Below are 27,879 nucleotides of genomic sequence, written 5' to 3' on the forward strand. Positions count from 1 at the left end.
TCATTACAGCCTCCACATAATTTATAGTACCCAGAACATTACTTTATAAACTGCTGTCAAATTATTATTCAACGTTAATACCCAAATACAGAATTAGAAAAATGAAGTTTTAACTCAAGCATTCTCAAACTATGACCTCTAAGTTTGGTCTCTGCAGAGGGCTGGCTCGCAGGGCCTCTGATGTGCCCCACGTCACCCCCATAATGTCCTCTCCGATCAGCTGCTTACGCCTGGTCTTCCAGAACAGATCAGAATTTGTCTTCACTGCGATAAAAGGACCACCTTTGCCCTACAGTGAGGCAAAACCAACCTAACTGCAAACATCACCCAAGGGGTTGGAAAACGGGGGCTACACAGCTCTCAGAAAGGGGAGAGGGGACTTTTGTAGCTCTCAGGCAGAACGCTGAAACACTACTGGACGAGCCCATCTGCTCTGACTCCAGGGAAAGGCGGACTTGACGAGGAAGTGTGTGCTCTGGCCTATTTCTGTTTTAAACGCAGCACACACTCCCTGGCTCAGATCGGACGGAAGGAAGGGTGTCTGCCCAGGCCGAGGCTCACTGAGGCACTCTGCTCCAATGAAAGCAGTTTCAAACAGGACAGCCCCAAACTGGTTCCTGATAAAATGGATGAAAACATTTTTGATAAATGTACCCAAGAGAAGACCTAGGCTGGCCTTCTGAGCAGAAACCAAAGGGAGCCTGGTCTCGGCCTGTGAGAACACCGAGGAATCTCGGGAGACACCCGTGGGAGCTGGCACCCGTGGGTCCTCAGGCAGATGGCAACTTCACTGCAGGTCCCGCAGGTTGATGGTGCTCCCTGTGTGCTGTGTGTCCTCAGGCCCAGCCACTCCTTCAGCTGCAGGAAACACCTCCTGCAAAACCAAGGAGAGCAATGAGGGGGGCAGAGGGCATGCTGGGCAGAGCAGGACAGAGCAGGACCACCTCGCAGGGGGGCAGCCTCACAGCCACTCGCCCAGCAACCGGCAGGTAAGGTGCTTCTGATTTTCTGCAACTAAGGACTTCATCTCCCTTTATTTTAAATGTATGTGCCCAGAAAAAAGAAAAAAGTATCAATAAAAATAAGGGAAAGTGAGCTCAATAGGGTGTCGTAGGTTTTCTCAAAAATGAGATCGTCCTGGCTGGTTTCCTAGTGTTGCCTCCACCTGGCACACAGGCAGCATCTTGCCCAGTCACCAGGCGTCACTCCAGGACCAGGACACCCCAGTACCCACTGCGCGTGACTCCACCCTCCTGCTCGGAGAGTTCCCACCGTGAGGGGCAAGGCCGTCCGTTCTCCGGGCACTGACGTGTGCAGGGCCTCGCTCTTTAGAGCCCTCTTGGAAGTGGGAGCACCAGACAGAACGGAGGAACGCTGATGCGGATCTCTGGACACGCGGCAGCAGACCTCCCTCCAAGGTGCCCCGCTCCAGCGGTCGGGGCCGACCACTGCGCGGCACGTCAACTCTTAGTCAGCACTACTTGGACATTGAGGAAAATATTGAACAGCCCAATCTGAGTGCAACAAAACTAAAATTACTATTTGGACGGACTTTTTGTGTATTTAAGCCAAACTGTTAGGAATGTGAGGGCACATACTCGCATCAGGTCCCAGTCTGAGCTACCCACCGCCACGACACTCAGCTTAACCACTTACTTAAGCAAACTAAATTGTCCAGGTCTATTTTGCCACCAACCAGCCTACTTTCCACAGGAAAAAGTGACTAGAATTTCTAAAGTATCTGAAAAGTGGTAAATTTCACCTGGTTTACAGGTGCCACAACAATGAGCAAATCAGAGCTTCGTTCCTAACCATTTCTCAGTCATTTACCCAACATCCTGGCCACCAACCCAGTGAGTCGCCTCTCCAGGCTTCCCTCCGCCACCCGCCTCAGGGAGCCGGAAGCTTCCTGAGAGTCTCACTAACAAGCCCAGAGTTATAAAGCGTCCAGACCTGGAGGACATAGATGGGCACATCGACCGCAGCATACAGGGGGTGGAAGGCGGAAGGCTGTGGGCTGAAGGCCAGTGGCAAGACTCCTTCACCTGAGGGGTCGTCCTGGGGAGGCAACAGAACAGCTTATTAACAGACCCTCCACCCGTGCTCCCGCAGAACCAGCCCTGCCCACAGCAGTGCAGGCGAGGCGATGCCCGGCCCTCGGAGAGAGCTGAGCGGCCAGCAGGGGGGCCCGGGTTCTGATTATTCCTGCTGGTCTTCACTCCCTCACCCTGATTGCAACTCACAGCCTCGCAGGCAAAGCTGGGCCCAACCCCCCAGCAACCCGGCTGCTGCTCATGCCCAGGCCCTTTGCCCAAAGGCCTCCTACACACTCTCAAATCCGCTCAGTCCAAGCGGCGTCCCTCTCCAGGGGGTGGCTCCTGAACTCTGTTGGGGTTTCCCACAGTTGTCCCCGAGCGCCCACACGCACACTCAACAGCACCTTCTCAGACCACACGGGAAGGCTCACCCCTGCCCTGGCCCAGAGCAGCTAGAGGTCTCCCTGAGAGGGGAGGCTACCAGGTGCCCTAATTGTCCAGTTCAGAAAAGGGACACGCGAACACTCCCCCTTCTACAGCCGCACGTCGGCCCCAGGCCGTCCACAGCCACCACTCAACTCCTGTGCCGCGCCACCAGCAGCACCTCTCCACCACGCCACACCTCCCGCAGGAGCGTCCCATGCACACCGCCATGGTGCAGATGAGAAAACTCGGACAGTGTGTGTGGAACGTGCCCAGAACTACACCACTGCACGGGAAAGGTGAAAGGTGAAAACCCAGGTTTCTCGGCCTCAAAGTTTACATCTCTGACCTGCCAGCCGTGACCATGGTAGAAGGGCTTAGGCTGGGCCTCCCCCTACTTCCACTGCCCTCATCTTGGGAGGCTCCCCCACCACTCTACTGTTCCATCTCCCTCACCCCAAACCTGGAAAGGAAGGACAAGCTTTCCTGCTCACCTCTGTGGACAAATCCAAACCCCACCAGATCCTCACACGACTCTAGGTTTTCTACAACAGTAAGGCCAAGCCCCAAACCCCCAGGCTGTCCCCGCCTCCCCTTTACCTACACGAATCCCGCAGACCCGCCACGGTAGCATGGTGCTCTCTGGGTGCTGAGGCTTCCCAGGACTGGAGCCAACTCTGGATGGGGCCACCCGCCCCCTCTTCAAGCAGCAGTCTGTGGCGTCTGATGGTGTGGCCCACGCTGCTCCGTGGCCCAAGCTACAAGTCCTCCTTGGCTTCTAAACCGCTTCTCTCCCAAAACCCCTCCAAGTCACCTTACTTCCCTATTCTAATCCTCAAAAACAAAAACTGAAAACCCAGGTGCAGGCAGAGGCACAGGGCGGGGGTGCTGTCCAGTGAGCGTTCAAGGCAGCCAGCTCCAGGCATGTGCTGGGCCCCGGACACAGGTAACAAGTGGATAACCCTGCCCTTGAAGGGTGTGGCTTGGTAGGGAAGAAAGCAGAGGGAAGGAAAAAGCCACCTGCTCCGGTGTGCCACAGCAGCCCCAAGGATGGGGTGACCAGAGCAGCTTGCAGAAGCCCCTTCACCCCAGCCTTCAAGAAAAAAGCAGGGTCAGGAGCACAGGCCTGTCTGAGGCTGCCTCACACAGCTCCAGGACAGCTCCAGGGGCTCTCAGGCAGGATTAGGACACACTGTCTACACCTCACAGCACTCCGAGCAAGACGTGGAAGAAATTGCATGGTGGGGCGGAGAACCACACACAGGGAGAGCGTTGTGACACTGTGTCCATCCTATAGAGGTAAGGCTTGGACAGGTGGAGTGTGACAGGATGGGCAGAGGATGGGTCTCAGAGGGATCATTCACAAAGGAAAACAGGACTTGGGGTGACTCAAAAGGCAGGAGGGGAAGGTGGTTCGGCTGCAGCAGTGCTCACAGCCCACACGTCTCCTCCTGGCCTGCCAGCTTACCTGCAGTAACTGTACCTGGACGCACGGCACGCCTGCTGCTGGGGCTGGTCCTGGCAGACCTCCACTGGGCACAAGATTCCCATATAACCACGAGCCCTGGCCTGCATGGATGTGAGCAGGACTGACCTTGTCTCCCTTTACTTTCCTCTGAGTAGACCCTGAGGATCCTAAAATGAAACAAACCGACACATGCAATGCCCGGTAAACTGCTCAGGTTGCTGTCCTCACTGAGGCCACGCTCTGCAGCAAGTCTGCCTGTTTGTTAACTGTCACTTTGCACAGCCCTGTGGACTGAAAATTACTCAACTGGAAGAGCGATGAGAATAAGAGGTGAAGAAAAGCAGGACTTTGACAAGAAAGTTCAGCAAATGGAAGCACAGCTGTCTCCTGGACAGAGAGCCACCAGACCCAAGTGGCTCATTTTGCAAGGGCAGACTTCACTTCCCTCCAAGCACCATGGCACCTGCAGGGGAGCCCCCCGAGACACAGGCACAGCTAACAGGCTGCCCAGCAGCACCTCGGGGAAGCAAGGTCAGGTAGGGTCCTGCAGCCCACTCTGGGGTATGCACGAGGCAGCTGCCAGGCCCTTCAGGTGGTGTGTGTCCAGCTTCCTTTTCAAAATCCATTACTTTGTTGGTTGCAAAAGCATACTTAAAAAAATTAAAGTCAAAGAAGGAAAATCAACCCTAAAGCCCAGCAATAGCTTTTTGACACTCACTGCATCTGTGGGCAGCACGAAGCCCCTGTGGCAGCCTGGAGGGCATGTGATGGCAAGTCTCGGTTCCCCGAGACAGTTCCCTTCGCTGCAGGGAAATGAGGTCCCATCACATCAAGCGCTTCCTTTCCTGCACCATCCGGGGTCCTCGGCCTCAGGGCACCAACTCTCTCATGTTGGATCAGCTCTGGCTGTCCTCCAGGTGTCTCCTAACCATTCCACCTGCTTTTGGTGGCAGAGCTGGGCTGGGACAAGGGTGAGGAGGGTGACGGCCGAAGTGTGGAATCTACAGACTCTTCCTTAACATTTAGAACCCACGGACATGTTTGCTCACAGGTGGCTGTGGTCTGTGTCCCAACCGCCCACTGGGCCCCACAAAGTGGCAACGAGAGGAAGGCAGTGTAGGGAGGGGGGAACCTGACCCCCTTGGTGCACTGGGCGGGCGGTCTTTAGACAACTTGCCCAGGAAATAAAAACTTTACTTGTTAGAGCCACCGGGGCAGGGTGTTCTGTTACATGACCCCAGATGATACCCCTGCTGTGTGTCATGAATACTTATGATGACGAGAAAGGAGTGTATGTCTGTCATGGGTGCCAGACCGCACACTGAAGCAAGCAGAGGCGGCCGTGATGACCATACAACCCTGCCTCCTGACCAGTGACGACATTAAATGCAACGTGACCAATTTAACAAAACAATCACAAGAAAGATCAAAACTTCCTTTCTCAATCCACACGCCCCTACCGGGCACAGTAATCTCTGCACTGAGCTGAACTTTGCTTCAACGTTGTCAACAGCTATCCAAGATGCTGAGGTGGGCAAGATAATCTTAAGGAGTGGGTGAGAGATGTAAATCCAGCAAAAAGCTTCTGGGAAGCAGACCCAAAAGAGCGTCCTAATCTGGCACTTAGCAGCTTAAAGTGAGGGCCATGCGGCCTCCAAGCCCCGACTCCTCCACACCACCTCCCCTCCCCAAGGAGAGCCAAGTGAGGCCTGGGGCACAAAGCAGGCTGGGAAGAGGCACTCCACATACACGGGCACTGCCACCGGGAAGATCCCTTCAAGATGCCCGAGCTACCATCCTCACCCCAAGGGGGGATTGGCGCTGATGAATCCACACGCTCCGGAGCACGGGGTCTGCCAGCTGTCTCCACACCACTGGCTCAGAGGCCCACCTGGTGTGTAGACTGTGGTAACTCTGGGTCATGCAGGGGGCTCTCTCTACTAGGGTTCCTCAATGAACCGCAGAACACAGCAATTTGATCTAAGTGACTGCTTTCCAGATTCTTCTAAGGGTGGGAGATGGGACTCACCCCATGTCATGGATAATGGCGGGCACTGGGATTCTGACACATTTCCATGTGTTTAGTCCTATGAAGCTATTAAGATGTAGGAGAAACACGCACATTCACAGGGCTCTCTGTACAAACCTACCTGGGTTGAACTTCATGACACTCAAGTTCATAAGCCACTGTTTTCGGGTCCGATGTCCTTAGACAGGAGCTGTGTAAATGTTACTGGAATTCTCTTGTAGAAAGAATAGCTACAAATGCCATAACCCTCCAGTTAACTGATAGCCCCGCCGGATCCTTCACCCCCAGAGGCTGCCTGGTCATCCCTCGCTGCTATTATTTCAGTCGACTTCTATTATTTCACGCTGTTTTGGCTCATTTTCAGAAACCTCTTGAGGCTGACTGATCTTTAAGGCCTGTGCCTCTGCTCCCCTCTGGTGTCTTTACCCTCCCACAGAGCAAGCTGGGGAGAGTGGTCTCAACGGGTCACCTGCCTGTGGACGCGCCTGAGGGGTCCACTTGTAGAAAGGCGGGTAGAAACATTTTCCATCTTAGAGGGTTACTGTTAAATATTAAATGAGCTAATACATGTAAAGCACACAGAGCACACAGTCAATGTTGGCTCTTGGTAGGTTGCCATGCTTTTAAAAAAACCTTAAGCCTCTCATTTACTCTTTGACCAAAATGGAATTTCAATATTTTTTCCCAAAAGGCCATCATCGCTCATTTGCCAATACATGGAAGTCACTTTTACACACACAGGAGAACAGCCAAGATGGTGGGTATTTCCCAGGTGTCCAGCCTGCCGCGGGCAGTGGCACCGCCAGCTTCAGCTGCAGGAGCTTACAAGAAATCCTAGCAAGCTCAGTGCAACTCCTCTCTGCTGGGTTTTCCATGTTTCCTTAGGATTCCTTGCTCATTGGTTCCTAGACAATCACTCTGAAATCTCTCTGGAATTTCCAGTGCAATTACATTCAAGTATGTGGGGAGGGTGAGCATGTAGCATGTCTGCAACAAAGACTTCTTCCTTCTTGCACCCCAGAGCTGCCAGCAGATCTTGGCTGGACCTGAGTCAGGTCCAGAATCGACCGCTGCTCTTCACTGCCGGGCGACCACGCTGACCTCGGCCACTCTTGGAACTGTTCTGCTCTCCTTGCTTCCTTTGGGTTATTTTCAGAAGAGCAGCTGGAATGATCTTTTAAAATAGATCATGTCACCTTTCTAATTATGCCTCCAGTGGTTTCCCAACTGACTGCGTGAAAGCCAAAGTTCTGACAAAGATCTCCAAGGCTCTCAACTGCCTGGCCTGTCAGCAACTCTCTGACGGCTTTCCCGAAAACACTCGCCTGGGCTGTGCCATGACAACGGCCTCTCCTGATAGCACCCTGCAGCCTCAGGCGTGAGCCCTTCTTCACCTCGTGTCATTATCTCTGTATTATCTCTGTAAGGCTGTGTTCCTCTTATACAGAACTACAAACCACCAGACCGCTTTCCTTGTTTGCTCACACTGCCATTCAATTCACTGCCTTTCTTGTTTATCGAATCGGAATGCAAACAGCGATGTCTGTGTTGTTTACCTGTGTTTCCATCTGGCACACAGCTAGGTTGGTCACAGGGAGGCTCCACCCAGAAGCATTCTCGCTGTCTCTCAGTCAAATTTTGTCATTGCCATTTTGTTCCGGCCCTCTGTGAAACTTCCTCCAGATATTTTGCAATTTTTTTTTTGTTATTTTAAATAGGCCTTTTCTCCCACTGCATTTCCTAACTAGTTGCTGCCACAGAGAACATTCCTAATGGTATACATTAATTTTGTAACAGGTCACTTAAATATCTTTTAAGCTCTAGTCATTTTTCAGTTGATGCTTTTGACTATTTATTAGAAAACCCAAATCATCTCAAAGTTATTTGCCTCCATCCTACAGTTATTTCTTTTTCTCGGCTTATTTCAATGGCAAGAAGTTCCAGAACGTTAAATACCAAAAGTAACAATGGTAATAAAAGCAATTCCTGGGTGCACGTAGAATGGCTCTGGTAACTCACCGTGGAGTATGATGTTGGCTCTTGGTTTGGGTTATCTATTATATTCCTATTTTATTGGTAATATACATCAATTTTTCAAAGGCCGTTGGGAAAATCAGTTTTTCATTGACCTGTTACTGCAATAAACCGAGTAACAGACTCCCTTACACTCGTAACTCTCAAGCTACCCGACTAAACTCCACTGCCAAAATTGCGTTTTATTGAGAACATTTCCATTTTCAAATATCACTGATTTACAGCTCTCCTTTTGAAGGGTATCTATGTCAGGCTTTGGAAGTTTCCAGTTTTCCACAGCACTCTGGAACACCATCTCCTGTATATTCCACAGAGAAGCAGAACCTGTCTGTGTGACCGCCGGGCAAACGAGCCACTGAAGAGCAAACTTCATCCACGGCTGCTGGAGGGTTTGTCTTTATTTCACAGAATAATGGTGGTTTCTGTTTTCCTTAAAAACTATGCATTTTATTGCAGGTACTCCAACTTATTATCAAGGAATTTACATGGTATTTATATGAAATTCAATTATGCATTTTCCTTTTCTTGTGGTAGTATCATTCAGAAGTAGAAGATGACTGACCAGACAGAGGCTCTTGTCCACTGGAAGGATATTTTGTTTGGCCCAGAGAATGTTTTTCAATATCTGAATAGGCTGTCACACTTCCATCTCAAAAAAGGATTTCTGACTTAGGTTTGTTCTTTTCCCATCTTGAAATAAGAGCCTACTTTCTTATTTAATAGCTGCTTTCTCTTTAACAGAAAAGGAGTCACGGCATAAACTTGCATCTAGTTTCAGCCACAACCCCGCCCCCTCATCTATAACAGCAACAATAATTAACTGACATTCTGTGTCACTTAACCTGTATTATCTCACTCTCTCTCCGTAAGAATGCTAAAGAGGTGCTTTTATTACTACTTTACAAAGGAGAAAACTGACGCATAGGAAGCTGCTTGTGCAAGAACTCAGCTCACAACCACAGTTACCCAATTCTTCCGTAAGCATTTGTCGTTGGCTTTTATGTCTTCTTTTACTCAAGAGTTTGGCAGGTGTCTGTTTTCTATGTAATTTTTACTTCCTGTTTTACCACATCATGGTCAAAAACATGTACTGCTGACTTGATTTTTACTTTCTGCTATCAACTTTGTTACAGTTTTCCTGATGGATGGTTTAAATTTATTCAGTTTAATTCTATGAATATTCCATGGACATGGAACATTTATTACATCAATTTTATTAATTCTATTGCAAACATCTTTCATATTTTTATATTGTCCGACTTGATCCAAAAATGAGTTCAATTAACCACTTCCAATATTGCTTTTTATTTATCAAATTCTCCTAGATTTTTGAGTTTTTACTTTGTGTATTTGATATTGTGAGATTTCATGTCAGTCTCTAGTAGCAAGTCGTGAAGCTCTGCGTGTGAGTTATATGCGATTAGCAACCAAAATACAGGGGAAATCTTCCCTGGTCTGATTACTTTCCTCTGAATTCTACACCTCTGATCTTAGCATGAATTCCTGCTTTGTGCTTACTTTTTCTTTTATCTTGTTTTAATTTGAACTCCTCTAAATATTTCCATCCTGGATGTGCCTCTTCTAAACAACATGTCATTGGAATTTTGCCTCTTAATTCACTCTTTGCCTCTTTTACCAGGAACAGCACACATCTTTATCATCCACAGATTCATGTTTCGCTGCTACTGTCTCTTTGGTGGACACTCTACTTTCTCTACTCTGAGAGAGCAGAAAAGCACACATTTGTTTATAGCTCTGAAATTGGTTACATTTTTTAAGCTTATTTTGCTATCACTTTCAAGAATAAAATTTCTCGACTTTTTATGTTGAGAAAATATTCTGATTATTCTGAGGTGGAATGCCAAGTGCTAGGGCAAAGAAACTGGCACGATTTTCTTTTCTACATTCAGAAGCAATCCAATGGGAATAGTCTTGGATTTAAACGCTGCATCTTGTTTTTTTGAATTATTCACACTGCACGATTTTGCTTCTGTCCTTAGCTACACTGACAATAATGAAGTCTCTCTACTGTCGAAACAACTTAATCCCACCAAATCCCGTTACCTTGCAACTTCTCTGTTCTTGGACTTACTACACCTTAATCCCCTAATCAAACTCTCCAAACCCAAAAAGCTCCCAAACCATTTACCCTCTAAGATTGAAGCCAAAAATACTTTAGCAGCAACAGCTGACCTGAACTGGTGTCTCTTGAATATATTCCACCGAAAAGTACTGGTATAGTGAGTAGTGGTATTAATAAACACAGACACATGTACTATATTACTGTTTTAAAATTTGAACTCTGATGAATTCAAAACAGTCAGTGTTGGCTAATATATATATAAACTCACTTTCGGGCACTGACCACTGACAGCCTAGACTTAATGACTCCCAGGTAGGAAGGAGCAACCAGCAATTCCAGTGTCCAGGCCTTGGCCTCCAATACCATTCTCCAATGAAAGGAACAGGTCTACTTGGGGAAGTGGCCACTTCCAGGGCTGGAGTAAGAATACTGTAAGATGAGCCTGATAGTTCTTCATTCTCTTGCCAGAAAGACTGAAGCAACTCCTTAAGCCCCACCCCCACAAAAACCAGGAAGGGGCATATCAAAAGCACACAAGAATCCAATCAAGAGTTCCCAATGGCCACAGCTAGGACAGTTTAAGCAGCAAAATACTGACAATATTGATGATCCCATACTGATTATAACCAAAAAGGTGCGATAAGTACTTCTGAGTGGATGCAGATATAACTGAATAAATGGAAGAGAAAGTACAGTTCTTTCTCTCACAAAAGAATTCTAAATAATGTATGCCCAAGAATGAGGAAAACAGGAAATCACCATCAGAACGCCACAGTAATACCACAGGCAAATCCACTCTGAAGTGCTGAATTAGTAGGAGCCTCAAGGAGAAACAGGGCATTTACACAGTGAGTGAGACTGGATTAACCTTACCCAAGGAGAAGTATGGCCTTTGCCCCCAGCTCCTGGGAAGGAATCTCAAAGTTTTGGAATGTCCCACTTTGAGTGTCTATTTATCTGGGTGCCCTGGAGCCACTCCCAAAGAATCTAACAATATGACTTATGCTGGAAGCTTGAGGTCACAGTGTCAGCCCACCTTAGGGAGGAGCTGGTGACTAAGGCGACCACGTGGACAGTCAGCACGTCCGTGCAGTCGAGCCCTGATCATGTCTGGGCAAGCAAGGCCCTGATGAGTTCCACCGGCTGGCAAGGTTGTATATGTTGTCACATGATGGGAGAAGCTAGAACTATCCACAACTCCAAGGGAAGGACAGCTAAAAGCGCTGGGCTAGGACTAGGCCCTACTGTTTCACGTCCCTTGACTATTTCATGTCCCTTCACTGCAATACACCATAACCTTAAGGTCTGAGTCCTGGAGAAGCTGATGACTGAAGTGAAGGTGAACTTGAAGACCACCAAGACCGAGCACACCATCTCAAAAGGAAATCCTCCAAGTAAACACTTACCAACTACACACGGAAAAGTAACTTCACCATGGTTCAGTCAATGAACATAAAAATGTTTTGCCCCACCACTGGAGGATGTTAAGAAAATAGCTCATTATTTTGAAAATTAATATTCAGACATTTATCCTGACTTTTCTGTAGGATCTGTACACCTCATAGTACAGCACTCACAAGACGTTGCTCTTCACTGAAGTTTCCTAGCTAGTAGTGAGGAAGGGATGACAGAGTATCATCTTTCTCCAACGACTGAAAAATTCACAGATGTAGTGACTGGTCATCAAAGGCTTCTAACACCGAATGGACAGCCAGACGTCAGGGAGAACCCATCACCACCTGCAAAGGAGTTTTGCGAGCCTACTACATACAAACACTCCTCCAAGAATCAAATTTCAATCAGATCAAGCCTCTAGATACAATTACTAATTTATAGGAAACACAGAAGACAGAAGAACCTGTTAAACTTCATGACAGTGATGCAATCAGCAAGATCCACATTGGCCATCTCAATAGCACAAATCACGCACATTCTTCAATAAACACACGGTAGAGAGATGGAGAAAGAAGCCTACAGAAGAGATGCGAGCAACACATCAACCAATAGCAACATGAATCTTATTTGGATGCTGGCCCTGATGCTACTTTAAAAAAACACGGTATTTGAAACACCTGATAATTTTTAAATGCTTGTTAGATATTAAAATACTGTTAACTTTTAAAGAAGGGATAATACATGGCTGTTTCTTTTAAATTATTAAAAAAATAATTTAGATGCAACCTCAAAACAATGCAACGGATAATATGTAATATATGCCTGAAAGTCTATAGTTTCTTTTCCCTTCAAGCTTTGATGACCCATCATGGTTAGAGTATGGGCTCTCCCTTGTGAACTCTGCCTAGTACCTGCTACAGTCTCTCATTCTCCAGATCCCACCACTGCACCACAGCAGCATATCCCATCTATGCCAACTCCAGGCAGGCACCTTGTGAGCAGGAGGGGTGACCCTTTCTCTGTCACTATAGGGCAAAATTATTTTACAAAACTGATGAAGAGAAAATAGGGGATTACTGCTACTTTAAATAAGTAGTCACATTAAAAACAGGAAGATATAAAACTCTATTGCTGGTTCTACATATCCCTTTTGATTTTAAAAATAAACTTTAGATGAATATAAAAGACAAAGGAAATATACAAAATAATATATCAAAAGAATTCACCCTGTTACAAAAGAACATACTATAACTAGAGTAAACCCATCACTGCATCCCACTAATTCCATTTTCAGGGTGGATGGACTGAGAGACTCACGAAGCCATGGACTAGCAGTCTGGTCCCGTATGGTTCTGTTTGGTCCACTTAATGCTTTTCTTTTCTTTTTAAAAAAGATTTATTTATTTATACAAGTTCTGGGGTACAGTCAGAGGTACGGGAGGGTGAGAGAGTTCACCAGAGACAGAGCAGGGAGCAGAACAGGCAGACGGACTGAAGACACTGCTGAGGGGAGCAGCGGGCGAGGCAGGAGAGGTCTGCGTGCCATGTGGGTTTCTCCCTGGCCAGCCTGGAATTGAACCTGCGCTGCAGAGGCTGCGGACAGCTTCACAGCGCGGCGCTCAACCCACTGCGCCACCAGGGAGGCCCAATGTTTTTCTTTTTTTAAAAAAAGTTCAAAAAAAATCTTAAAAAGTTCAAATGAGCTGCTGACACTTTACAATTAGCTGTAATTCTGATATGATATGACATCCAGGGGCAGGCTCAACATAACTCCCACCCTGGGACACCCTGTCCCCAGGCTCTTCCCAAGGCCAAAATGAGGGGCCAGCAACCACCAAGGATCAGGTTCCCACCTGCTTTTCTGACACCTGGTCTGCTTTTGCTCTTTCCACCTGCAGCCTGCCTAGTAACGGACACCGGAGTTTGCAACTGCTAACTCTCACACGACCATTTTAGGTAAATACACCCTACTTGTACTGAGGTTTGTGCAACTAAGTTTTTTTCCTTAAGTTCACATAAAACTCAAGAATTGATACAAGGGCACTACAAACGCAAAAGTTACACAAAGAACATAAGAACTCCTATTCTATGCGCTTCTGCTCCTTACCTAAGCCCCTCGGTGGCGCTCGCCCCCTGCTCCCCCACACTGCAGCACACACAGCCTCACCTGCATTGCTCCCAGTTCCTTTCTGCTTTTTTTTCTTGGCTAGTTGAATGGCTCGGGAATCAGTTCTTGCTGAGCCCCCACTTTCCTGAGACCAAAGAAAAGCGTGTCAGTCACTTGATGCAAACAGCAAAGGCAGGGTGGCAGGGTGGCAAGGGAACTACTGAATCGCATTAAGTCTGTTTCTGGAACAGAGTTGAGTCCAATAATCTTTGAGACTCCAGCAGAGGCTCACACAGAATCAAATGCCACATCCAATTATAGTGACAGCTAAACGAAGAGTTGGAACAATATACATAATTTTATTATCCAGAGAAGCAAAGTTTATTCCTCCAAAGACTAAAACATATTAAAATATTTTACACAGGAACTGTTATAAAAAGAATTACATACTTCTCTGTTGTCTGAAACAAATAACCAGCCTTCCCTTGGTGATTCCGGATTAATTTGCTGTAGCACTTGCCAACCCTTCTCATAAGGAGCCACATTGCACTTGTGCAGCAGCCCTCAGGTGGCCCTGGTTCCCATCCCACCACAGAGGCTACCCAGAGCAGCAGGTAGGTGCTCTGCTTAGTCTTAAAACACCAAAACAATCATTGTGTTACCGAATTCAAACAGGATTCAAATAGGCCTTCAACTGTCAGGAATTTGTTAAAGTTTTTAAGAAAAAGTTTAATATTTATCACTGGATAGAGAATAGCCCTCAACAGCTTGTGGCATACCTGTAACCCATTCACCACACACCATCTGTGCTCAGAGAATCGAGGCAGCCCAACTTCACACAGCTAGCGAGAAAATGAACAAGGGGTAAGGATCAAGATTGCGCCAGCTCCTCCTGCCTCCACCCACCACGAAGGCTCAGGAGATAGTGGCACCGGAGAACCACCACTCCCCAAGGCACTCTGGCCCTGCACACAGGCTCTGCCTTCCCCTTCATTTGAGGCCCGGGCAGCTCCCCTCCTGGCCCAGTCACCTGCCAGCTTAGCAACTGCTGTGGCCACTGAAGCAAAGGTTAGCAAGCACAGCTAAGCCACTGACAAGCAAAACTCCAGAAGAAAGGCGACAGACCGCTGCTCAGACAGAAAGAAATCAAAGCCGGCTCCATGGTAGATGGGTTACCACATCCCTCATAATTGATCCTAATCCACACATTTAACTTATTAAGTTGTGATAAAATAATAGTTAACATTTTGAGCAACACAAGTATCACCATCAAATTTAACCTGTGCCACAAAGGAAAAACCAATTTGATCCTGCCCATCTGAGATGGAGAAAAAAGTCAGACTCTTTCCAAAAAATCTTCAATTAAATTATTTTAAATTAAATTATATTAAATGTATAACTGACATAAATAGAACTAAAGTACACTAACTATTGAGCCTCAAAATATAACCTCCCCAAATATAAAGGCTCACAAACCATTTCCTCCTCATCTTGTTAATTCTAATTTTTAAAAAAAGGTTTTTGCAGGTTTTTAAAGTTTCCATTGAACCTTCAAAGACAGCTGACGTCATGATTCCTCTTCCCCTGGTCATTAGTAAATCTAAGGATGTCATTACGTAAAAAGCACAAAGGCAGAACATTTCAACATTATGACATAACCCAATTTTTTGGGAAGAAACATTATTATCATGGAATCACAGAACTCAAAAGGACCTTAGAAATCATCTAGCCAAACCCCTCATTTTAGAAATAAATGAGAATTTAAGGCTCAGATAGGTTAAGTGATTTGCTCAAGGTCATAAAAGCTAGTCAGTTCCAGACTCAAGATCAGAATTCGTATTTCCAGACTTGTAGTCCAGGGCTCCATCCTTTTGCAAAACAGTAAGAAATGTCTGCACGTACATGATTAATCCAGAACATCCTCAAAATTGAGTGTAAGAGAGGTGAGCTATGTGGTGGTGACCGAATATAGCACTTCATACCAAATAAAAGCTGCCGGTCCCTGCACTGAGCCCTGAGTCTGTCTGAGGACTGTGCTTTTCTGCAGGGTTGGAGAACACAGACAGGGGCACCCCTCTGCTTCGTTCTTGCTGCCTGACAGCATCAGGGTGAGGAGGCGAGTCCGGTTCCACTTTGATTGGCGCCAGCAGCTCTGGGACACTGCTGTTTCCCTGGGGGGCGCTCGAAGAGGTCAGTGTGGTGGTGTCTACTGCTAAGTTACTGCTGGAGGTCAAGGTCTGTTGCTCCTGACTCAAGTCCTTCACAGGCAGAGCCACCAGACAGCCTAATGCTCCCGCACTCACAGTCTGCACGTCGTCCATACTGAAGCTGCCCTGCTGAAGAACTGGGGCTGCTGTCCCAAGAACGAGAGGGCTGTCCAGGCTCGGAGGAATGTCACTGTGGGCCACCAAGACCAGTGGTTCCACGGGCCCAAGAGAACTATTATTAGCAGGGAGGTTGCCCCCCAGAGAGGAGCTCACAGAAGTCACATCAATAGTCAGGATTCCAGGGTTCAGCGCCTCCTCAGAGGAGCCGGGTGCCCCACTACCGTCGCCAGGGGCGTCGGAGAAGAGTGCCGCCAGGTCTATGTTGTTGAGCTCGCTTTGGCCTGGGCTGCCGAGTTCACTGCTGGGCGTAAGAGAACTAGGTGCGCCGAGCTGAGGGAAGAGATCTGAAAAATGAATGAATATTCCAGTTATTTTGTGCCCTCAGAAGACTAGAAAGTTTTAGCAAATGACCCATTTGCTTTGGTGGTAAGGGGAGCCCATCTGGGGGCTCCACCCTAAAGCTCCTAATCCACAGTGCCTAGGGGAATCAGATGTCCAGTTCTCTGCAGCAGCCACTGCCCTCCTCCTGCCCCAAGGCCCGGCATGTACAGGTGGCCACATACTGAGGAAGGCACTGCTTGATGGTGTGTGGGCATCTTTCCAGCTTATGTCAAGTCCTTGAGCTGACAGGAATTTCTCCAAACAGAAAAAATGACTCAAGAATTCCTAATGTCATATTAACTGATAACAGAAGAAGCAAGACTTGAATCCATGTCTTTTGTAGCTTCAGACCCTATACTGCTATGCCACAGTATCTACCTCTGAGACTAACACTTTCCATGGAAAGCAAATCTTCAGAAGTCAGATACAAGCTGAACTCTGCTTCTAGGCTACTTTTGGAATCAGCTTGTGTCAGTTTAAGTCTCATCAAACTATGCCCCACTCCATAACTAGCTGCCACTCCAGAATGGATCTGAGTCATCTCGGGGTGATCAGTAGGAAGTAACTGGCCTAACTCTGGGCAGGATCAAGGCTACAACTCTAGGGAGGTGCAGAGAACTGGGACATTTGATTCCCCAGGACACTGTGGACTAAGAGCTTCAGGACAGAGACTCTCCAGATGGGCTCCCCCTACCACCAATGTACTCCCTCTAATGCTCGCTCACTCCTTCCATCCCCTCAGGCTATCACCATCTTAGGAGTCTAGGGGACACATCTTTGGCCCTATACCATCAGGTGCCTGGGCTTTAAGCATCATTTAATAAGTATAGAAATATTAAGAGTCCTCTTCATTCAGTTTTAATTGCTGCGTGTTAACACTCTCCAAATATTTGATAGTTCCTCAATTAATTTAAATAAGAATCATCCTTGGAGAAATAAGGAACATTAACGAACTTTCAAAAAATGTCAGTGAACAATTCAAGTCAGGCATACACAAATACCCGCCAGTCATCTCAAATCCTAGGACCTCCAAGCACCAAGCAAACAAAATGGGGGCTCAAAGAATGTGGGCAAAGGCATCACACAAGGTTTTGATCTTATTCTCTCTAAAGAAATTTCTATGTGTACCTTGAATATGCCAGTGCCCGGCCAAAGGGAAAGACTCTCTCAGTCTCTGGTTCTACTCCTCCCACACCAACTGTTAGCTGCTCCTCAGCACAGTTTCTAGCTTTGGATGCCCAGGCAGAATGCCGATTAGATTTGCAATATAAACCTATGGAAGAATCTATTTGAAACTCCTCCACCCCCAAAAGAATTAACCAAATTCAGAATATATCTTTCCTATAGTTGTCATGTTACAGTTTAAAAGTAGGAATAATATATGACTGCTTCCTCAGTAAATCTCTCTGTGAGCACCAACGGGGAGGGGGAGGAGGGGAATGTGATTCTTTAGAGAAATTAAAACCGGAAACCCATGCCACATTTCCACAACTTTCCAAAAATTCCCTTCACCTTGAGGATCCAGCCCTGTGAAAAGATTAAGAATTATCACCTCAGTGCAAATAAAAACAACAATTCATCTATAAATTTCCTATTTGGCTTTTAACAATTCTACTAATATGTACTGGAGACCTGCTATGTACAAGAGCCAGATAGTCAAAAATCATTAAAAAAAATTAACAGACCACCAGCATAAGGTAACAACTGTGGCCTCACACCAGCACTTCACTGCTTGTGTCACCTCAGGTTCTCCTTTGTCTTGGCTTCTCTGTCAGTGATAGCGGGGCCAGGACCCCCACTTCAGGACCACCGCTGAGGATGAACTCAAACCAGGGCCTGATACAGCCCCTAGCAGAGCTGGCCCACAGTAAATGGACACCCCAAGTGCCTGTGGCTCAAGAGGTGGCAATGGATCTGGCCATCTACTCCTGGCATGCAGCAGAGAGAACGACACAGATGAACCAGTATCATGTCACACATGTGGGGGCACAGGCATCACAAAAGCCTGAGAGGCTTTCACGTTCAGTCAGAGCAAAGAAATACATGAACAGAAATGTATGATACCACTGCTGGCTTTTCAGAGAGTCAGGGAAGGAAAAAGGGCACAGTGGAGGACGACCGCCACGGATCCCTCACTGTCCTGCCTTTTCCAGGCCTCTCATCCCAATCCTGTCTTGAAACGCAACTTTTCTGATCTTCGAGGACATTCCACAACAGTGGGACGGAGGAGACATACAAGAGTGCTCAGAAAGACGGGACACAGAAGGATGAAAACAGACAAGGGGAGGACAAAAGCCACAGTGGGAGAGAGTCTGAAGACACAAGCCAGGAAAAGCCCACGCAGCAGAAGACTGAGTGGTCGCCAAGGAATGCACAGAGGCAAGAAAGTGGCAGCAGAGTCCAAGCGAGGCCGCTGGGCTTGGAAGCCACGGTCCATGCAGGGAGATGTCACTGCACTCGATTTACTTAACCTATAAAAGTAAAACTTCAAAAAGGAGCTAAGGAGGGAGCATCTTATTCTTTCTACCTCGTTGTAGTGCCCGAAGAGGGACATAAATCAAGCAGACCTGGGCGCCTGTTGTGCTGTCTGACCACATGTGCCTTCATGCTGTGCTTGGAGGTGAACAGGCGGTTACAGCTGGAGACTGGGCAGCGGCTTTTCGGAGCACCCACATCCTGCAGGTGCTTCTTAGAGTGAATGTACAGACTGCTGCGAGCGGAGAACCTGGCACAGCAACCTGAAACAGAGGAAACCAGTGCTAAACCTAAAGATTGCCAAGGAGGCAGTGCAGCCATCTTCTCATCACATCAGGAGCATGAGGCAACACATGTCCACCTTCAGTCACTGGCAAGAAGCAAATACCCAACAGCCCTTAGAACTGCAGTGTAAGGAATTAAATCCAAAAGCAAACTCTGATTTTAAAAGAAGATTGGAAGTTCCATGTCAGCTGTGTGTAAGACACGCAACCTTGGACAAATTACTCTGAGTGGGTTCCTTTATCCACTACACAGGGCTGCTGGGAAGATTAAGGCAAGAGTGAAACAACCCCTTGAACTCCACTGCTGAAGATGTATACCGCACAGTAGTTAAGCTACTACGATGTGAGCAACTGTAATCCTATGACACCGCGAGCTGAACACTGAACAGACCACCCAAGTCCCTCTCGTTTGATCAGTGAGAAACAGAGGCCTGGATGGGTGGATGGGTCAAACAAATGGCCTTAAGTAGGAGATTGAGTGGAGCCTGAAGCTCGCACTGCCCCACTGCCCGCTTCACTGCTTAGCTAGTCAGGAAGACCACAAACCTGCATGCCTGTCAGAGGGAAAACAAGATAAATTCAAAACCACAGCCACCTTCCCTTCGCACTGATTCCCATGGCTGGACTTCTGTTCCACGGGGACCCAGAGAAGTCCTCGGCTGCTATTAGCTAGTGATATGGCAAGGACATGTAAACAACTGGTCATCACACAAAAGGCAAGATAAAATCGACATTAAAATCGTGAGGTGTTTGGAAGGAGAGAAAGAGCATGCCTCCTGAGAGAACAGACGAAGGTCACAGGAGGCAGACGGCATCCGAGGTGACTGGGCCCTGATGAACGGTGGGGCCACCCACAGCGGAGCAAAAGGACACCAGGCCAGAGGTGCTGCCAGGAGCAGGTGTGGAGCCCACCGGGGCGGCAGGAGTTCAAACCAGCACGACTGGATTCCAACTCTAGCTCAGGTTCCTGTTTATCCTTTCTGAATCTCCTTGTCTGTAAAGTGGGAATGACACCTGCTTTGCAGGGACCAAGATGATCAATCGAACAGCACAACCTACAGAATACCTGCACGGCGCCTGTGGTAGGGAGTACCTGCACAGTGCCTGTGAAAGCGGACATGCCGGCAAGGTGGGTACCCATGCCTAAGTCTGGAGAAGGGCTACTTCAGGGAAAGAAGCCATAAAGGCAGTACTGGGGTTGAGTTGGCATTCACCTCTGGTGAAGAATCATACCTTTGGCATTCTAGAGGGGTAAAGATCTCCTTAATACTTTTCAGAAAGCCTAGTTTTACTATTGCCCAATCACAGCATGATTAGTTACCATTTACTGAGTCCATAATATGGACAGATGCCAAAACAGGCATTTTTCACATATTATTGTACCCAGCCCTCACAATCACACAATTAAACAGGTAACTAACTGCAACCACATCTAGTAGATGTACCAGGGGCCAGTAGTCAACCCAGGTCTGATTCTGAAGTCTGTTTTTATCCAGTATGTTACTCCCAAAATAGAGCAATTAAGTAAAAATGAGCCAACCCAACATAATGCTCCATTCATATTGTCTTTAAGCAACTTAAACTTACGTTTAAACAATTTAAAACTTACATAGAAGTGAACACAGTACTAGATTAGAACTCAGAGTAACAATAAAATCTACCTTCCACGGGACACTCGAACGGCTTTGTGCCCAAGTGCGTGATGCTGTGGCCTTTCAGATGCTCTGCTCTGGTGAACGACTTCCCACAGCCTTCCACGGGGCAGGTGAACCTCCGGTCGTCGTCATGCTTCCTGCCGGGACAGAAAAGCAAGGTAATGCTGGTTCCGCACACAACCAGGGGCACCAGGTCTCAGAGGTGACTCTCTGTTTAAAATTCTGTAAACTATACCAAAGCACAAGCTCTTCACATTTGGAAAAAAGATCAGCATATTGCAGAAAATCTTCATTCTACCTCTAGCTTGTATAGGGAGATCTGTAATTTAGTTACCTTACTTACCTGTAACTCTAAATTCTATTTTAATGACTAAGCTACACGAGTCAGACACAACAATTAGTGCTGCTTTGATCCAGGAACAGCTGAGTCCCAAATGTATTAATGAAGCTGCTTCCACTATTTAGAAATCCTGATAATAAACAAGTTTTCTAAGTTATAGAGGACAATGAGACGTGTGCACAGAGAACTGACTACCAGGCTAAAAGGACACTCTCAAGTCACCCATTCCTATTCCTAAGTAATTTTTTTTTAAAGATTTATTTATTTATGCATACAAGAGCTGGAGTACAGGCCAGAGGTGTGTGTGGGGGGGGGGGGGGAGTGAGAGGATTCACCAGAGACAGAGCAGGGAACAGAACAGGCAGATCAACCAAAGTACACTGCTAAGGGGAGAAACAGGCGAATTAGGAGAGGTCTGCTGCACCATGTAGGTTGCTCCTTGGCAGGCTGGGGGTTCAAACTCCTGCTGCAGAGGCTGTGGACAGCTGCATAGGTTGCACCACCAGGGACGCCCTAAGTAATATTTTCATTTTAAACCCCAGCTGCACAAGTGTAGACAAACCACCCAACCTCCATCAGTCCCAGTGCAAAACAGAATACCCAAATCAGAGCTGTGGCAGAGGTTAGAGATTCACAGGTAAAGCACAAGCATTACCAGTGCACACACTAAGCCCCCCAAGGTGATTATCACCATGGAGTCTGTGGAAGAAACTTTCCTCACATAAGGAAAGCATGCACTGCAGTGTTAAGTTTTTCTTTTTAATACCTACTTATATATTAATTACATTAAACAAAAAAAGTCTATATAGATGAAAATCTCTTTAGGTGATCAGAGTGAATTTTTTTTAATAGCCTTCTGAACTTTCCACGTTATGTACACTGAGCTTCTTTTATTATAACTTAAAAAATCTGCACAGAGGGCCTCTCTGGTGGCGCAGCGGTTGAGCGCTGGGTTGCGAAGCTGCCCGCGGCCTCTGTGGCGCCAGTTCGATCCCCGTGGCCTCTGCAGTGCCGGTTCGATCCCCGGCTGCTCCCCGGCCACCGGAGGAGGGTCCCACATGGCGCGCAGACCTCTCCTGCCGCCCGCTGCTCCCCTCAGCAGTGTACTTCGGTCCTTCTGCCTGCTCTGCTTCCCGCTCTGGCTCTGGTGAATTCTCTCACCCTCCCGCGCTTCTGGCTGTACCCAGTGCATGTATAAACAAAACAAACAAATAAATAAAACATGCCTCTATAAAAAAAAAAATCTGCACAGAATGGAATACATTATTCAATCATAAGGAAAGGCAAATGTTGCCACTTAAGAGAAAAAGGAAGTTAGAGGAAACTGTAGTAAAACAAGTCAGAGTGACAAAAAAAATAAATACTGGACATACACATAGCAGACGGTCCAAAAAAGCAAGATACTTATAAAAACTAGCAGACACTAATAAAATGAAGATAAGCAGACTTATCTCTGAGGATAAGAGCGGCAAAAGGCCAAAGGGGGATAAGGGATGGTGGCGGTGGGGGGGGGGGGCTGGGGGGGGGCAACGACGACTAGGACTAGACGGACGGGACCCCTATAGATATTTTATCCACAGGCTTCTGCTACTGACAAACCACTCATCTCCACAGGGGGTAATTCATACACTCTCGAAGATTACCTTTTGTGCCTCAGGAGCTTAGACATGCTGGTGAAGGTCCAGCCACAGCTGTCAGAGTCACAAATAAAAGGTCTTTCACCTTAGAAAAGAAAAGAATCACACTGCGTCATTATAAATCCAAAAGCTAACACAAAGATAAACTTTGGGTCCAAATGACGTTTTCACTCTACCTGTATGACTTCTCAGGTGAATCTTCAGACGACAGGCTTTATCGTACTGCTTGCTGCATCCAGGAAAGGAGCAAGAGAAGAGTTCTTGTTCCCGGAAATGGGCCCGGTTATGGGAGAACAGAGCACTCACTGTGATGAACGTCTTCTCACAGCCTGAGCAAAGAGAGCAAACCCTGCTCGTTAGCGTGACAAAATCGCACAAGACCGCTCAACGAGTTACCCCCACCCCGCCCCTCGGGAAACTGCTGGCACTGCGTGGACAGGGAAGAACATGATTTAGAAACCTTTAGAAAGTTATGAACACGGATGGCAGGGTGGTTAAGGGCATCCAATAAGCTGGTGGGGTGGGGAACACGGGGAACTTGCCATCATGTGACTCCGAGAGGAAGCCTTCCACTCGCAGCCACCTGCTCGCAGGTTCTGCAGTGAGCACCACTTATGTGTCTCTCCCGTGAACTCAACTGTCAATGTTACCCACAGGCAACCCAAGAAAATCCAACGAGAGAAAAGGAATACCTTAAACCCTCATTTTACATTGCTGACAGGTTCTTGGAATTGAGAGGGTGTCCCGTGAAACCAATTTTACCACAGGCTAATTGTTATACACGTTAATAGGGATCCTACAGCTATTTCTGGTGACAAAAACATCATCAACCTTCTAAATAAGGGCCCTATACACTTCTACTAGACAATAATCATGCATCTTCTAAACCACTTCCCCTAGTTCAGGGGTCACTAGCGGCAGGAGCCGATCCCTTAAGCTCATCCCCAAAGCTCAGGGTCACGGCTGCACCAGCCCTGGACAGGACACCCTCTGTCAGGGGATGCCCTCATACACAGGCTGAGCCACTCCAATGAACCACCTCTGGGATGTGGGCGGAAACCAGAGTACCCAAAGAAAGTGCACAGAGACACCCGGAGAACGTTCGCGCTCCAGACAAAGGCCCGGTGGAGAGTCTTTCTTCCTTGTCAACTTTATGACAAGGAGGGGTTGTGCTTGAAAGGGCAACAAAATAGGGTAATGTGTGATACTCTGATGCCGCTTGGGGCCCACTGCACCCTCCACACTTGCAAACGTCCTCCCTGCCATCATCTGCAACCGGCAGCCCCTGGCAGCTGGCTTCCCTGGCTCCTTCTGCCCATTGCCTCCATGCTCCCGCCTCTGACAAAAGAGGTCACAGGCCATCTTTGCAAGCATGGCCGTTCCCATCGCTCCATCTTCAGCTCCCGTGAAAGAAGCCAAAACACCAGAGAATTCCCCGACTTTTCATAGCAAACGTTCTCTGCCGAACACATTCATAGTTAAAATAGGGTGGAAAATGTGAGGATGCAAGAGGATTATCAAGTGTCCTTTCGCGCAGGTCTTCCCAGAGCCTTCAACACCTGCCATCCTGCCTAAAAACCACCAAGCGGACACACGCCGCCTTGCGCAGCGCTGCACAGAAGCCGCGCCCAAGAAACGGACCCCCCAGCAACATTTAACTGAGAAATGGGATCGTCGTACAGGCCATCGGGTACATCAGAAAAGGCTAAATCTCTGTGCCTTAGTAAGAAGCAACACCCTGGCCCCCAATTCAACAATCAAGCGCTTAGATTCTGCCTCAGCCGTGTTTCCTACCACGGCCTCCTCACCTGTCCCACTACTTCTACCTGGATCAGCCCCCAGGGAGCTCATGGCTGCAACATTTAATGAGGCTTCGCTGGTGTCACTCCTGCTTTTCCACAACCTGAACACTCACTGATCATTCAACTCAAAACCCGCGGAGGAAGCCCTCATGCCCGAAAACAAGCTGGGTCCCTGATCTTCCTCATCGGACACTCAGAACGACACCCCTCGTGCACTGGCAGGGGACCACCTACACCCCCGTCAGGTTCCCAGAGTGCGCGAAGGAGAGGTTTTCAGTCAGTGCCCAGGAGGGATGCGCTAGACAGCCCACGGGCAAGTGGGGGGAAGATCAGAACCTCTTAAAATTCACTGTTCGTGTCACTCTTTCAAAGTCCCTCTATTTCAGCATGCTTTACACCACAGCTTCTGAGGAGGGCCAAGCGGGGATCCACCGTATCTCTGCACCCCTTGGGCACACACCAGTCTTTGTTTTAAAGGGACCGAAAGCCTCTACCGGGAGCCCCTCCCCTTCGCTCCTCACCCCCCCCCCCCCCCCAGATCAGCGGTGTCAACCACCAGCACCGCCTTCCACCCAAGTCCCCAGGCCAACTCCTTCCAGGCTGGAACCTTCTCTTCCTCCGTGTGGAGGCCTGACATCTAGCCCGCAGGCAATGGCAGCGAGCGAGAACCCCTCTGGGTTTTACCCACATTACTTGGCCTCCGCCTCTCTCATCCCCAAATGAGGATAACTTGTTGGAACTTCACAAAACCGTGAAGTCTGCAGATGCAAATTCAAAAGGGACACAAACTGCAACGCACCATACACTGGTCAGCCTCCCCGGGGGTCTCAGGTCCTGCATCCGGCTAGATTCCCCAGCGCGCGTCCAGCACGGGGTGCTGCCCCCCCCCCAACCCCCGGCTGACGAAAGACTGGGGACACGGGAAACTACAGACCCAAGGCCTGACTCAAACCCCTGGAAGAGCCTTCCCGTGGATGGAAGCCCCTGAAAGTCTGCAGCCAGCCGCGCGCGGCCCCGAGAAGGCCCTCGGGATGGGTGGTGCGGCCACCGCGATGGTTCCGCGGCAATGCAGGGCTTGGTGTCCACTCGAATCACCCGGAAAACACCAGCACCCCAACCCCGCGGCGCCCGCGCCCCTCCCCCTGGGCCGCGGACTTTAAATCCCGCGGGGCGCAGCAGCCGGAGGCGGGGCGCCTGATTCAGACCCGGGGTCCCGGGCGCCCCCCGCGCCCGCCGGCCGCGCGCGGTTACCGGGAAAGTCACACTTGTAGGGCCGCTCGGGCTCGAAGTGGCTGCGCTGGTGCGAGCTGAGCTTGGCGTGCGTGGGGAAGCGCTCGGCGCACACCTCGCACTTGAACAAGTTCTCCTGCTCGTGCCCCTTCATGTGCGCCTTGAGGTTGTACACGGTGGTGAACTTCTTGCCGCAGCCGCCCACCGGGCAGCCGAAGGGCCGCAGCTTGTCGTGCGACTGCAGGTGCCGCTTGAGCTTGTAGGACGTGGTGAAGGCCCAGCCGCAGCCGTCCAGGGGGCACTTGAAGGGGCGGCGGCCCTGGCTGCCCCCGTGCGTCAGCAGGTGCACCTGGAGCTGGTGCTTCTTGGCGAAGGCGAGCGCGCACTGCGGCTCGGGGCAGCGGTAGCCGCGCGCGGGGCCGGCGGCCGGGGGTGCGCGGCGGGCCTCGGGCGGGCGGGCGGCGGCCCCGGCCCCGGCCGGCGCGGCGGGCGGGCCCCCGGGGGCGGGCGCGGGCGGCGGCGCGGGCGCCAGCGTGAGGACGCCGCGGTCGAGGCGCACGAGCAGGTCGCGGCTGTCGAGGGCGACGGCGCCCGCCAGGGCCGCGCCGGGGCCGGGGGCGGCGGCCGCGCCGCTCGGGCCCGCCGCGGAGCTCGCGCCGGCGCCGGGCTCGGCCGCCCGCTGCCCGGGGGCCTCGGCCGCGGCGTCGCGCGCCACCTCCAGCAGCACCACGAAGGCGTCGCCGCCGTCCTCGGGGGGCGCCGGGCTCGCGCCGGGGCCCGCCCCCGCCGCCGCCGCCCGGGCCTCCCCGGCCCGCGGCCCCGGCCCGCCATCTTCCTGGCCCCGCAGCAGCAGCAGGCGGCGGCGCGCCGCGCCGGGGCTGGGGGGCGGCCCCGGGCCCCGCCGGAGCCGGCCGGGGACCCCGCCGCCATGTTGCGCCCCGCGCGGGGTCGGAGCGGCCGGCCGCGCCGGGTGGTCCATCTTGGGCCCAGCCGCGGCGTCCCGGGCGCCGCCTCGCAGGAAGCGCGGCCCGTCCCGCCCCGCCCCGCCCGCCCGCCGTGCGCCACGCAGCGCGGCCGCCCCCCCCGGTCGGCGCCAAAGCCCGGCGCGGAGCGCGGCCCGGGGCCGGGGCCGGGCCGAGCTGCGCGTGCGCGGGAGCCGCGGCGGGGCGGGGCGCGCGAGGCCTCCTGGGCCAGGGGACAGCCGACCCCTGCCCCCCCCCCGCACCCCCAAGCCGGCGCGGCCCGCGGGTCCCCGGGGCTCCCCGGCCCCTCCCTGGCCCCCTGGGCCTCCCTGCCTGCATTTCCTAACGCCTTTCCTGCGGAGCCTCACACCTCGCCTGCGGCTCTTCCTTGTTCTTGCCTGAGCCCAGCCGCGCTCCCCGGCCACCTCCTCAGTTCGCGTCCCTCTGGGGCGCCTCCGCCCTGCCTCCCCAGGCGGACCCCGGTCCACTCCGGGTTCTTGGGATCTGAAGAAGGGGGCTTCACAGCTGGTCCAGCCGCCACGCTCTCCACCCAGTCTATTCTCTTCAAGGAAGAGCTAGTGAACTTCCAAAAATGCCAATCTTAAAGGCGGCGCTATCAAGCAGCCCAGCCTCTGCAGCAGGAGTTCGATCCCCCGTCGGCCAGGGAGCTACCCACATGGCGCGGCAGACCTCTCCTGTCTCCCTGCTGCTCCCCTCAGCAGTGTAATTCAGTAGATCTGCTTGTTCTGCTCCCTGCTGTCTCTGGTGAATCCTCTCACCCATACCCCCTCCCAATAAATAATGCGGTGTGATTCCAAGTCCATGAGGTCCCTCAAGCAGTCAGATTCATAAGACAAAACTGAATGTGGGTGTCCGGGGCTGGAGTAGGAGAAGGGGGAGTTAGTGTTTAATAGAGACTGAGTTTCAATTTAGGGAAAAAAAAGTGCTGGAGATGGATGTGGTGTTGATTGCACAATTGTGAGTGGACATGAGGCGGCTGAACTGGTCACTTAAAACGGTTAAGATGGCTAATTTCATGTTATGTTTATTTGACCACAATAAATGGGGAAAAGTTTAATGAAAAACAGTTGGCTGCAATGAAGATGACTTTTCCCTTTGGGTTTGTGGTTTTGTTTTTTTTTTTTTTTTCTTTTTGGCTTTTTCAAGAGTGGCTAACATATTTTAAAAACATTTTTAAATGGGTGAGGTTA

General features: G+C 49.8%; 1 protein-coding gene across 2 annotated transcripts; it reads right to left on the reverse strand.

The window, feature by feature from the left end:
• Positions 1-787: 787 nt before the first annotated feature.
• ZXDC (ZXD family zinc finger C) lies at positions 788-26,739 on the reverse strand (the record flags this gene model as incomplete). 2 transcript variants are annotated; one of them, XM_084246566.1, is made up of 11 exons in its annotated part: positions 788-874; positions 1,954-2,058; positions 3,928-4,094; positions 13,636-13,720; positions 14,355-14,417; positions 15,558-16,246; positions 18,851-19,021; positions 20,704-20,834; positions 22,681-22,759; positions 22,851-23,003; positions 25,728-26,739. In XM_084246566.1, 11 exons carry the CDS (start codon positions 26,683-26,685, stop codon positions 788-790), a joined length of 2,688 nt encoding a protein of 895 aa, XP_084102692.1. The 2 variants fall into 2 exon arrangements, with proteins under 2 accessions (XP_084102692.1, XP_084102691.1); XM_084246565.1 differs by lacking the exon at positions 14,355-14,417 and having other exon boundaries at positions 25,728-26,685.
• Between the last annotated feature and the right edge of the window lie 1,140 nt (positions 26,740-27,879).

This window comes from Talpa europaea (genome assembly GCF_964194135.1).
Source record: "Talpa europaea genome assembly, chromosome: 11".
Lineage (NCBI taxonomy): Eukaryota > Metazoa > Chordata > Mammalia > Eulipotyphla > Talpidae > Talpa > Talpa europaea.